This window comes from Siphateles boraxobius, unplaced genomic scaffold (genome assembly GCF_051911475.1).
Source record: "Siphateles boraxobius isolate OS27281-9 unplaced genomic scaffold, OSU_SipBor_1 46, whole genome shotgun sequence".
Taxonomy (NCBI): Eukaryota; Metazoa; Chordata; class Actinopteri; order Cypriniformes; family Leuciscidae; genus Siphateles; species Siphateles boraxobius.
In genome coordinates, this window is record NW_027509097.1 from 649213 (window position 1) to 661599 (window position 12387).

The 12387-nt window shown below is 39.3% G+C and overlaps 1 protein-coding gene and 1 long non-coding RNA gene across 4 annotated transcripts in view; one reads left to right on the forward strand and one right to left on the reverse strand.

Moving 5' to 3' along the window:
* dock1 (dedicator of cytokinesis 1) overlaps window positions 1–12387 on the forward strand; it is a 252549-nt gene that overhangs the window by 160251 nt on the left and 79911 nt on the right. For all 3 annotated transcript variants that reach the window (XM_077200233.1, XM_077200232.1, XM_077200234.1), the window contains exons 28-29: window positions 4163–4264; window positions 5738–5832. In XM_077200233.1, coding sequence (XP_077056348.1) covers window positions 4163–4264; window positions 5738–5832 — 197 coding nt within the window. The remainder of the gene's footprint in view (window positions 1–4162; window positions 4265–5737; window positions 5833–12387) is intronic.
* Window positions 1–12387, reverse strand: part of LOC143709691 (uncharacterized) — a 759555-nt gene that overhangs the window by 145745 nt on the left and 601423 nt on the right. The window lies entirely within an intron of this gene.

Here is a 12387-nt window from a genome sequence, read left to right on the forward strand (position 1 = left end):
ATTTTTTTGGGATAATGCTGATTTCCATTAAATGTCAGCTTTTGGATTTTGGGACTTCTGACCATAAAAGCTGCAACATTAATTGACATTCACCGTTCGCTCTGCAGGTGTTCCATTGACAGCAAAGAAGTGCTGCTGCTAAATTGTGGCTGTAAATGATGCTCTGTCAGTTTTTGTTCTGCAGGTGTACAGTTCTCCTCAGCGAAGGTCATTTATCGGGTTTTTCACAGCTGTCTCTGCACATGTTCACTGTATCGTGTGATGGAGTAACTTTAGCCCTATTCGCACGGGATTAGTATTATCTGGGGATCTCGTGTGAATTAGAAATTACCCACACACATCTGAATTTCGTTCGACGCATTCGCACGGGATAAGCGAAGCCCGTGATTTTACTCGAATTACTGACTTATCTCCCGTCAATAGACTATTGCTTGGAAATGTCTTGTAGTTATTATAGGTCTAGCTGTATGATATATCATAAAAGGAAGAATGTTTCTTACCGCATGCTGCTACACGTCATTCATTTCCATCTAATCTTGCTTTTTGTTTTTGATTGTCTTACGATGATTTTCTTACGATGATTACGAGATCAAAACACACAGCCTACATTCTTCGCGAAAGATGAATAAAAAGGTGCACAGGAAACAAAAACCTTGAAAAAATTATAAACGACCTCACTAAATCACAGAGATGCCGATTCGCACGGGACTGATATTATCACAGGACCTCGGTGTTCGGCGAAATATGGTAGGTCATTAGCGGGGGAATTTTTACATTACAAATTACAAACATGGTCGATTCGTACGGGATTAAGATCACAGACAACCTCCGCAATTATTACAGATGACTAGAGGTCACCAGGTAATACTTATCCTGTGCGAATAGGGCTTTTGACTCCCTGACCAAGGTTGTACTTAAACCCATGACCCATATCTTATATAAACTGCTGTTCAAAGGCAAATGCATTACATTGATCAAAGTGATTTTCTATTTTGAATAACTTTCTATTCATCAAAGAATCTGGAAGCAATGTTGTGGTTTCCACAAAAATAGTAGTAGTAGTATGCAAATTTACTTGCAGCTATAATTTCTGTCTTGGTTAAATGTGGTGTAATTGATTTGCGCTCAGTTTAGTTTTCTGATTGGCATTCCAAGGTGTTGGCCACTCCTATACACTTTGTTGTTGTTGTTGCTGTTCAGTGATGTCTGGTCATGTAATGTGTGGTTGATCAGCTCCTCGTGTTGAGCAGTGTGAACCGCCGGAACGGACTGACCTTGAGGAATCTCTGGAGCTGAAGTTGGGGAAACTCTCCAGCAAGATCTCATTCTTTCTCTCTGACTTTTATGTGATCGACCTCCTTAAGAAAACAGTTTCCATGGTAACGGGCTGAGGAGCACAACACAGATGAAGGGAGAGATGAACCTTAGAGGATGCTGCCTTTGTCTCTGTCTGCTGAGATGTGTGTGTGAACCGCAGCTGCAGGATTCCCGTCCGCTCAGGAGGCCTGTCATCGAAGCTCTAAAACATGATTAAAAGCCTCTTCCATCATAGCACTATTAATTCATTATGTACAAGTCAGTCTGGGAGATGCAGATCTGCATACTTTCAATTTTCCACCCATCCATCCATCCATCCATCCGACCATCAACAATATTGTTCCATCCATCCATCTTTCTTTTTTTTATTTTGATTCGTCTAGTTTTTCTATCCATCCATCCATCCCTTTCAATTATTTTCATTCCTTTGATCCTTCAGAGAGTGAGAGATAGAGAGATTGGACAGGTTTTATCTACTGTAGAGGTTCTGTCTTGTCAGATCTTGTAGAGACTGAAGTGCAGTCAGGTGGTTGAAGGACTCCACTGCAGAGAAACGTAATCATGTGTAATTCCTCTGAGTAATGCTCAGCAGGAATCTGTTATATTCTAGTAAAGTACCAGGATCCTTCATTGGGAATAATGGCTTCCTCACAGATGCTGAAGGGAGTGAGTGAGAGTCATTGTTCCTCACTCCTCATCTCACAGCAGGACACACTGATATCTGCGTGTCTCATTGCTAGCCATGAATGGCTTGCTGGTTCAGACTCATTTCAATCCGGCATTCACTCGCGCTTTAATTCAGTTTTGGCTGCGTGACTTTGGCTCTGAGTTACCAAGGCTTTTTTTCTGCCAGCGCTTCCATTCCTGACTCTCAATCGTCCGTCACCCATATCACTCATGTCATCCTCATTTACTCTTTAAATATGAAACATTTATTCAATTGTCCTTCATCTCCTGTTTTATCTCCTCTTAGCTTTAGCCAATGTATCAGTGTTTCATGTATCAGTTGTCAGATCACCTTTGGTAATGGTTTTCATCTGTTATATTTATCCTTAATGCGAGTCTGATACTCACTTTAGAGATGCGCGGATGGGCTATTATTTCATCTGCAACCGCATCACAAAACTCATCATCTGTCCGCCATCCATCCGCACCAACGTTTTTGACCAATTTTCCCGCCCGCCATCCGCTGATACAAGGCGCTGCTGATGACAGCCACGAGACTAGAAACCGGCCACCACCCGCCCGAATTTAATGAAAAATATTTTTTTCCGTCACGTCATCCGCCCGATCCGCGGTTTATCCGCGGAGTCCGCGGCTATAACCGCCAACCGTGCATCTCTAACTCACTTAATGTAATGTTTTAAGTGAATAAAAGTCTAAGTTAATAGTTATATGAGTAAATGATATGGTGGAGTATCTTGACCTCACAGCATTGATATTGTGTCATGTGTGATGCCGGTGTTGTCTGCCATTATGAGTCCTGTTCAAACACAAAGGCTGAGATAGGATGTTCAGTAACACAAATATTAGCTATCGAACCACATTAGCAGAACGACAAGGCCCTAATCTCTCACTCCAGGCTAACTGTGTTTACTGTGTCTTTACACAGCGTGGAGAATAAACTCAGTGCTGTCCAGCCTCTGAAATACTGTAACTTCAGCTGACAGCATTTGTGTTGTTTTTCCTTCAGTTGTGTAAATGTATTGCACATGAATTTTTCACAGAAGAGCCCAGTTTTACCACTTACTTTCTGCAGAACAACGTGCTGCTCAGTATTTTCTCCGTAAGGTGAGATTGAGAGGGAAAAAGAGAGGAATCTGGAGATGAGCATGCGCTGTGTGTTGTGTTTCTGCTGAGTTATGTAGGCCAGACCTAATTACCGCTGCAGGAAACACTTGCAAATGAAAATCAAGCCGAGGAAACACAGAATAGCCCCGGTCACACTTTCAAAGTGCAGAGGTTTCATATGCGTCTGCTTGCTATTCAGTGTTTGTTCATGTGGAATCTTTTGGAAATTTCCTCTTTCCTCTTAGATAGCTGCAAATGAGCAAAGATGAATGAATGGCTTTTAAACTAATAGGACTGCTACATGTTGTAATTTATAATTATTATTTCCCCCCCTTAAGTCCACTCATAATGTTAGCCGAGGTTTCTTCCATCAACACCTTAATTTCCAATTTAAAAAAAAAAAAGAAACCATGCCTTTGCTTGCTTATAGTTTATTTAAGGTTGTATTGAAGGAGAGGTTATGAATACTTTTTAACTCTCTTCTTATTATATTGATGTTACATAAATGACATTTTGATATCAAGTCCGTTTCCTCAGCAGGTAATGTGACATTTCATAATAAGCTGTGCTGATTTGATTCCCACTGCTTGTTTGAGGTGTTTTACTGCCTTTTTGTTGCGTTTTGAATTGTAAATGAGTTTTTCCCCTCCGTTTCATTTCTTAGCAATTGGTTTCTGGTTAATTGCATGTTATATTGCTCCCAATTCCCATTTGTGGGAAAGTGAAAGTATCATTAGATTCCCACTGTGTGTTTCTCACTGCTGTAATCAGATTGGAGAAATATTGATGTCAAACACTCACTGTTCTCCAAATTACTTTTGGTCAGAAATGCTGTTAATGAGACATACTTTCTGTAATGGTTGCACTCTTTAATTTTGTTCTGTTTCTCTGTGAAATCCCTGGCTGTTACGGTGCGTCAGGTTCTTTTTGAAGGGTTTATGGCACTTTAATAGCAGGTCTTTGGTCCTGACTGCCATGAACTGTCAGTGTTTGACTGACAGGTGCTGTAGGTGTTGTACTGTCACTGATCAGCTGTCTGTCTGTCTCTTTGCAGGGCAGTTTCGTAGCCTGCATGACCGCCACTCTGCGGCAGATGGACGACTATCACTACACACACCTCATCAGCACCTTTGGGAAGATGCGCACAGATGTGGTGGTGAGTTCTATGCCAACAAAAACTTCATGAGGAGCTCTTTACTCCCAACCCACATGTAGACAGACATATACAGTGTATATATATAGTTGTGGTCAGAATTAATGGCACCCCTGGTTTCATTGAAGTAAAAAATCACATTGTGAAATAAATGTTTTTCTCCAAAAAACGTTGGCCACAATTATTGGCACCCACCCTTTTAAGAGTAAAATATCTCTGAAGTATATTCCCATTAATGTTTACCCTTTTTTTAACACACCAGGGTGACTAGGAACATGAAGTTGTCTAGCTATGACTTACACAGGAGTTTAAATATGAGGAAACACAAAGGCCAAATTCCCTTAATCACCCATCACAATGAGTAAAACCAAAGAATATAGTTCGGATGTGCATCAAAAGATTGTTGAGCATCACAAAATAGAAAGTGTCTGTTAAAAAATTGAAAATCCCCATTTTGACCATCAGGGCAATAATTAAAGATGTTGTTTGGGCAGGTTTCAAGAAAGATCCTCCTCGCTCGTCCAAAAACAAACTCCAGCAAATTCGGTTCTTCAAACGGCACAGGGTTCTGTAGTCAGATGAAACTAAAAAAAGCTTTTTTAAAAAGCTAGATGGGTTTGGTGCACACAAGGATAAAAAGTACCCTATGTATACAATTTTATATACCGTTGGATCTTTAATGTTGTGGGCATATTTTTCTGCTGGAGGTCCTGGACATCTTGTTCAGATACATGGCATCGTGGATTCTATCAAATATCAACAGATAAAAAATCAAAACCTGACATCCTCTGCTAGAAATCTTATAATGGGCCGTGGTTGGATCTTCCATCAGGACAATGATCCAAAACAAACTCAGTCAACACAAAAATGTGTCAATGAGCACAGAATGAAGCTTCTGTCAATGAGCACAAAATGACCGTCCCAGTCCCTGACCTGATGAGTGGAGTGAACAGAAGAGGAGAAGCACCAACATGGATCTGGGAATCTGAAGGATCTGGAGAGATTCTGTATGAAGGAATGATCTCTGATCTCCTGTCAGGTGTTCTCCATACTCATCAGGCATTATAGGAGAACTCAGAGCTGTTATCTTGGCAAAAGGAGATTACAAAAAGTATTTAATAGAAGGGTGCCAATATTTGTGGCCAACGTGTTTTGGAGAAAAACATTTATTTCATAATGTGGTTCCATAATGTGGTGTATATATATATATATATATGTGTGTGTGTGTGTATATATATATATTATGTGTATGTGTATATTAATATATTATTTATAATACATATATATATATATATATATATATATATATATATATATATATATATATATATATATATATATTATAATTAATATATTAATATAATTTAAGCATGATAAAATATGTTTATGTAAATCATATTTATGTTTAAATGTATGTTTCCTTCTGTATGTTTTTGTCATGTCCTGTTCACCCAAAACACCACAACTCTCCTTTAGGATTTCCTCATGGAGACGTTTATCATGTTTAAGGATCTCATTGGAAAGAATGTCTATCCTGCTGACTGGGTCATAATGAACATGATGCAAAATAAGTAAGTAGACGTGCTTCATGCTGTTTCCTAAAAAATCTTCCCTATAATATTTTTCTTCATCTGCAAAATTTTTCATCTGTTTCTGTTGATCAGATCCTTTAATCGCCAGAGCAGAAACCAGACTGTGATCTCTACCATCACTTTATACTGTAACTCGTGTGTGTATATTGCAAATATTTCAGCTGACTGTGTCAGGATGATAGTTACTGATAATATTGGTTGGATATCAAAATGTTGTCTTGCTTTCTAAAGACAGCTTGTTTGTTTGAGATAAGACTGGGGGTTTTGTGCATTTGGAAACTTTTTGCCTGCCCTCTTTTAGGACTTTCTGGTTTCCAGTGAGGTTTCATGTTGACTTAAATGAACTAGTTGGAATGCAGTTCATTCATTTTGCTCTGATTCAGTAAATCTTGTTTCCCCCCCACATAGTTTTGAGTCAATCTTCTGTGCAAATTTTCTTTTCAATTTTGCGCTGGAGGAACTTCAGAAATGTGCAGTTGTGTACGCGTGCAGCTTAGAGGGAGAATCACTTACATTAACTCTTTCTCTCCTCCTTCAACACACGCTGCTGTTGCTTAGAAACAGCAGTCAGAAATGGCCAAGAATGTGTTTGTGAATATTTTTTCCCATCAGTGCAGCATCAGTTAGTGTGTGTGTCAGGCATGTAGCATTTCTGTGTGCACCTGTGTGTATTCACTCTGTTCTCGCTCTATCAGAAGTGTGGCGGCTGCTGAAATGAAAGATATGAATTATGAATCTTGGTGTGCGTGTCTCTTTCTCTCTCTTGTTGTGTATTGTTTTATTCATGCCTCTCTTCTTAACTCTGCCAAACTGCGTCCAGCGTGGCTGTGAAGATGAAGGTTTAGTGCGTTTTCACAGCGAGCAGGAAGTCACACCTGAGTTTTCTGTCGCAGACTTTGAGAGTTTTCCGAGCATCCCTGAACCTTCTTGTTTGTCAGTATAATTGGCGTTTTTTGCTGAGGCAAGCATGAGTTCTTAATATCGATCATACTTATTCTTATAGCAACTATTTTTGGTGCTTAGCTTACACTTACAAACTTGGCATGATGCTTCAAAACAGTGCGGACAGGACAGGTGTGCTGTTACTTTACTAAGTGATCAGACCATTTTTTGCACTGTGGATGAAGAAACAGGTGAACAAATCCTTGCATTGTTGGAGGGACCCAAGCCATATCTAGAGACTAGAATATCACTCTCCCTGTTGGCACCTGGTATTAAGATTTGGTTGATAGGATCAAGTCAAGTCACCTTCATTTAAATAGCGCTTTTAACAATATGAACTGTTTCAAAGCAGCTTTACAGTGGTAATAGGAAATTAAAGTAACAACGGTTCGTCACAACGATCATTAGTTATTAACTTAGGGCCCGCTAACACGACACCGATCTAACAGAAAATTCTTTAATGCGATCCGGCCGCTCATTTGCATAACACAGTGCCCGGTGGCTCTGAGAATTGTTTTTTTTTTTATCGCTTCCGCGTAGCCACGTGAATCTGAATTATCCAGACAACGTTTTATCAGTACAGAGGTAAAGGGAAGGAGGCCTTCACAAGGGAGAGACTAGTGGACACTTCAGGACTGCGTTGTCGTCGTGTCCAGGCACAGGTCCTTCATCAGATCCGGATACGGCCTGGATCCGGCGTACTGTGGTAAACCTCGGGATAAACAGAGAGACTAATATTAGCGTAGACGCCGTCCTTCTTATGATGTACAAAGTCAATCAGGATTTATGGGAAGTTTTCCCGGTTCCGGCTGATCTAAACTATGCAGCCTAACATTGAATTATAGAAGTCTATAATGTATTATGTGTATGCTAAGCCAAAGAGATGTGTTTTTAGTCTAGATTTGACAAGTAGATGAACATTCACATTTACACCTGGTGTTTTAATCCGTCTCTTTTGTCCACTTAAAGCCACTTCTGTCCTGATTTCCTCAAGGGGAGATTCTATGGGCGAGTAAATGAATGTTTTTTTTCAGATCTTTCAATCTGAGGGACAAAATAAGCTTGCGCAATTGAAAAACATGTGAAGAGCAGCAGCTTCCATTTCTCCTCTGATACCAAACCGATCACGGAGTGTGTGTTAGAAATCAGGAATGGTGAGAGAACATTGTGCTTGGTAAGTTTTTCATCTTCAAACCAAACTTGTGTCTTCAGCCGACAAAGTTTAAATCCCGTCTGTCTAGCTCTCTTCCCGTAATGTTTACACATGAGGTCAGTATGCGGAGAGAAGACAGTCTTTTGCGCGGTTCAAACGCATTCGGCCACATGAGTGTTTATACTATGAAAGCAATCCGGTCGAGTGCGTTTTCGACTGCCTGCTCAAAACTTTTCACACCCCGTTTACACCTGTATTTAGCGTCGCCCACTTGTGATCCGATCGACCAAAACCCCAGGTGTAAACAGGGCCACAGAGACTTGAGGGTTCCTATTACTTGCAACCACCCATAACACCCTAGCGACCACATTGCACATGCAGCCACCCAGAACACTGTGTTAATTTATAGCATCACTCTTTCCTCATGACTGAGGCTTGTGCACGTGAAAGCACCACTCTCATTTCTCTTGGTTATCTTCTGTTGTAAATAAAGTAGGCCGGTGCTCTTCAGATGAGTGAATGTGATGAGGAGCTCTGATGTTCAAGGAAACCGTATAGAAATAAGATTCAGTGTAAGATCGCACAGATACCCTCTGAAGTTCTCAGTCATTTTCCTGTCTATCCGTGCTGAGATTGTAGACATGTGGCAGGATGAGGTATGCGGCTCTGAAGTTTTGATTTATTTGTGCATCTAATGCACTTCTCATATATTCCTGTGCTTCTCTCCGCTGTGGAGGAATACTGTAGAGATTGTGTTGCCGCCAGCTGCCGTGTCCTGGTTTGATTGGCGGAGAGGTCGGGGGTCAGGCTTTGATATTGGAATTCATAGAGTCTGGCAGAAGCCACCTGTGTGTCGGAGCGCTGATGGAGAACCCCCTGCAGGTGCGCGCATCACATCCTGTGCGCTGGAAAGTGGAGTCAACAGGTGCACGAGACGGTGGAGAAACAATGTACAGTCTCTCTCTCTCTCTAACGCACTCAGTGGGCGTCATTGATGGAGGCGGATAAGAGCTTGTTTAATGTGCCATACTGCATCTCTCTCTGACTACCTTTCCTTACCAACAGCGATGTTGCACAGCAACATGAATCATAGACATTCAATTAAATTTTCCAGTTAACTAATATTTTAATACTTAGAATATTTTTGTTCATGCCATACCCTGAGCAATACTTCTCTATAAGGCCTTACATTTGTGTTTTCAAGTTGAGTAGAAATAACTGGATTTATTCGGAGTGTTTGGATGTTAACAATGTGATGTACAGACATAATAAATAAATACTGTGAAAGTGACTCAAAATAAAACAGCACTTAGATGTTCACAGTCTGTCTGAGGGTTCAGGAATCTTGTCGTGGTGTAAATGTATGCTCTGTATGAACCGTGAGCTGCCGGGAGTCAGTCTAACACGACTGGAATAGTGTTTCTATTTCTTCCAGGAGGTGATTTACACCTTCAGTCACTTTCATGGCAGAAAGCAGGCGATGGTGAATGAAGACACCTGCGCTCAGTTAATGGACAATCCTAGATTAGATACAGTATCATCTGATGTTTGTGTTTATCCAGCTAAATTAATGTTAATAAGGGAGCTGTATGTGTAAGAGACAGTTCCCGTTTTTTACATAGCAACACTGTGAAACGATCAAATTAAACCAGGTGCATAATTATAAGCTGTCAATTTCAGGTTTACTGTGCAAATATGGATGTGTTTTTTAAGTGTTCATGATATATATTCACAGTGCATATACCAGTTCTTCTATGCGTTGCCATCTTTTTCTGGCTTGCATAAAATCTAAAAAGGTTGCTGTCTTCACAGATCACAAGCTCTCTCGCTTCTCATCTTGATTAACTTGCAGACTTTGAATTAGTTTTGGAATAAGTTGATGTTTGTGCTGCGATATTTGATCTGTATTCCCATCAGCTTTCAGAAAAGTATCCCAAATTAGTCTGCAAATGTGATCCTGCAATTTTTAAAGGTATTTTTATCTCAAAAACCTGTCCTTTCTCAACATGTCTCTCATTAAGAATGAATAGCACCTGCTTATAGTGTTGTTTTAGCACCCGGTTAATTATAGTACTTATGCAAATCAGGTAATGCCACAGTCACATGATATTCATAGAAATGTGTCCAGACATGATATATACACATATATTATTGGTAAGTAAGGTTTTGAGGTTTTAAAAAAAAGTTTATAATGCCCACCAACACATTTATCAAAAGTAGAGTAAAAGCAGTAATGTTGTGAAATATTATTATTAAATTTTATAATAACATTTTATATATTATGATGCAATTTATTCCTCTGACAGCCAAGCTAAATTTTCAGCAGCCAATTTAATGTCATATTTGATGCATTAATTTAATGCATCCTTGCTGTAAAAAATATGGATTTCTCTCTCTCTGTGTGTATTTATTTATTTATTTATATATATACTGTATATAAAGTATCTATGTTAGTATCTATTAAAAAAAATACACACTATATATATATATATATATATATATATATATGAGAGAGAGAGAGACGTCATAGTTCAGTATAGTTTTGTGTTTCAAGAAACTTCCTCGATTATATCTATAGTTCCCTGGAGAGCTCGAGGTGCTTTCACTGTAAACTGCAATTTTTATGGGATGGTTTTGGCTCAGAAGTTAGCAATGCATTATTAAGAGCACGTCTCTAGCCCACATAAAGTCTCATAAAGTTTGTGATTTTTATCTCCAGAGATCTCCTTTTGTGATGTCAGCATTTGATCTGCTTCTGAAAGCGTAGGGCTGCTTGCTGCATGTGCTGCCGGAGGACATCATGTCTTTCTGATGCTCGCTGATGCTTTCTCGTGTTTCCACAGTCTCTCTGTGCTGTTTCACGAGAGTGACCTTTCTCAGAATCCACCATTCTCAATCTGAGAGCTGCTCTCCATTCAGCCAGTGGGACTCCATTTGCACATGATGACATTTGTTGTGTTCGCTACCTGCTTGCTGTTGTTCTAGGCCTCTTGTGATTCAGAATGAACTTTACAAAAAAAACTCAAGAAACAAAGAGTGCAAAAGGACCCTCAAGACGTGCGTGTCTGCTCATGATTCAGGCCTGACCTGTTTGAATGAGTGAATCACGTGGTTTGATGGGTTATGACTGACGTGTTCCTTTAAATGTCCCCACTGTAAAATACACATTTGAAACTCCAAAAGGGGGGTTAATGTCACAATAGTTTTATTTCAATAGATGTGTCCCTGTGTTAATGTCTTGGATTTTATTGTTTTCAGCTTTCGATGTGGACCAGAGTTTTAAGTTATTATTATTATTTTTTTATTATTATAAAATAAAATAAATGTTTATTTATAGTATAGTTTATTTAGTTAATATTTATTTAATTTTAGCCATTCAGATTGATCATTGCTGCGGTCATTATTATATTATATATTTATTACCTTTATTTATTTTATTATTTTAATTTATTTTATTTGGACCATTGCTTGGTGCCTTTGTATTGTATAATGTATTTATTTATTACATTTTAAATGTTTTTTATTGGTCCCACTCAGAACATCCAACCCTGAATCACAAACACACAAAGGATCTTTTACACTCTCTTTGTTTGTTTCTTTTGTTCTTTTTTTTTTTTTTTTACATGAGTTGAACTTCTCTGACTGTCTTGAGTTTCGAGAGCCATGATTTCATATAAAAAAATGACAGCAGAATCAGGCAGTGTGCACAAACATGCCACGCAGATGCATTTCTAAATGCAGCGATGCATGAAATGGAGTCTGCGTAGCTGGAAGCGCCTGCATTCATCGACACGTAGTGTTTCGGGACTTAAAGTTGGTCATGCTTGTGTTTTGTTTTGCGGTTTATCTTCTATGTGTTTGTGTGCTGAATTTATTCACTTGTAGAGATTGAAAGGCTCAGAAGTGTAATTGCTTAGATGCCAATCTTATTATGAGCCAAAGAGCTTTGGCAGTGTGAAGTGGTTCTCCATCAGCCGGGACAAACACCTCCAAACCACCCGCACCTTTGACATCTCCAGCTGTGGATAAAATTAACCCTTCAGGCCTCTCATATTCTTTCCAGTCTGACTCATTTGGCATCAGCGAGTATCAAACATCTGAAGTATCAAAAAGCCGCTCTAATCTCTGCAAGTGGTGTTTTGTTTCCAAGCCTCTGATGGTTATCAGCAGTAATCTCAATGTTCCTCCTCTGTTTGATTGTTAATCTTTTCTCCCAGACAGCCCTCCCTAAAACACCATCATCTCTCTGGCTTTGAGCATTATTATTCTGAAATGAACTCTTCCAAAGTGATAAATAAGAATCGGAATTGCATTTGGTGAGTTTATAAAACTTCCCAGTTACTCGCCAGTTGATCAATAACGTTATTATCTGTTGTCGCATGTATGAAAAACCAGCGCGCATCCTTTTAATCAGTCTTTCAACTTGAACAATCCAATTG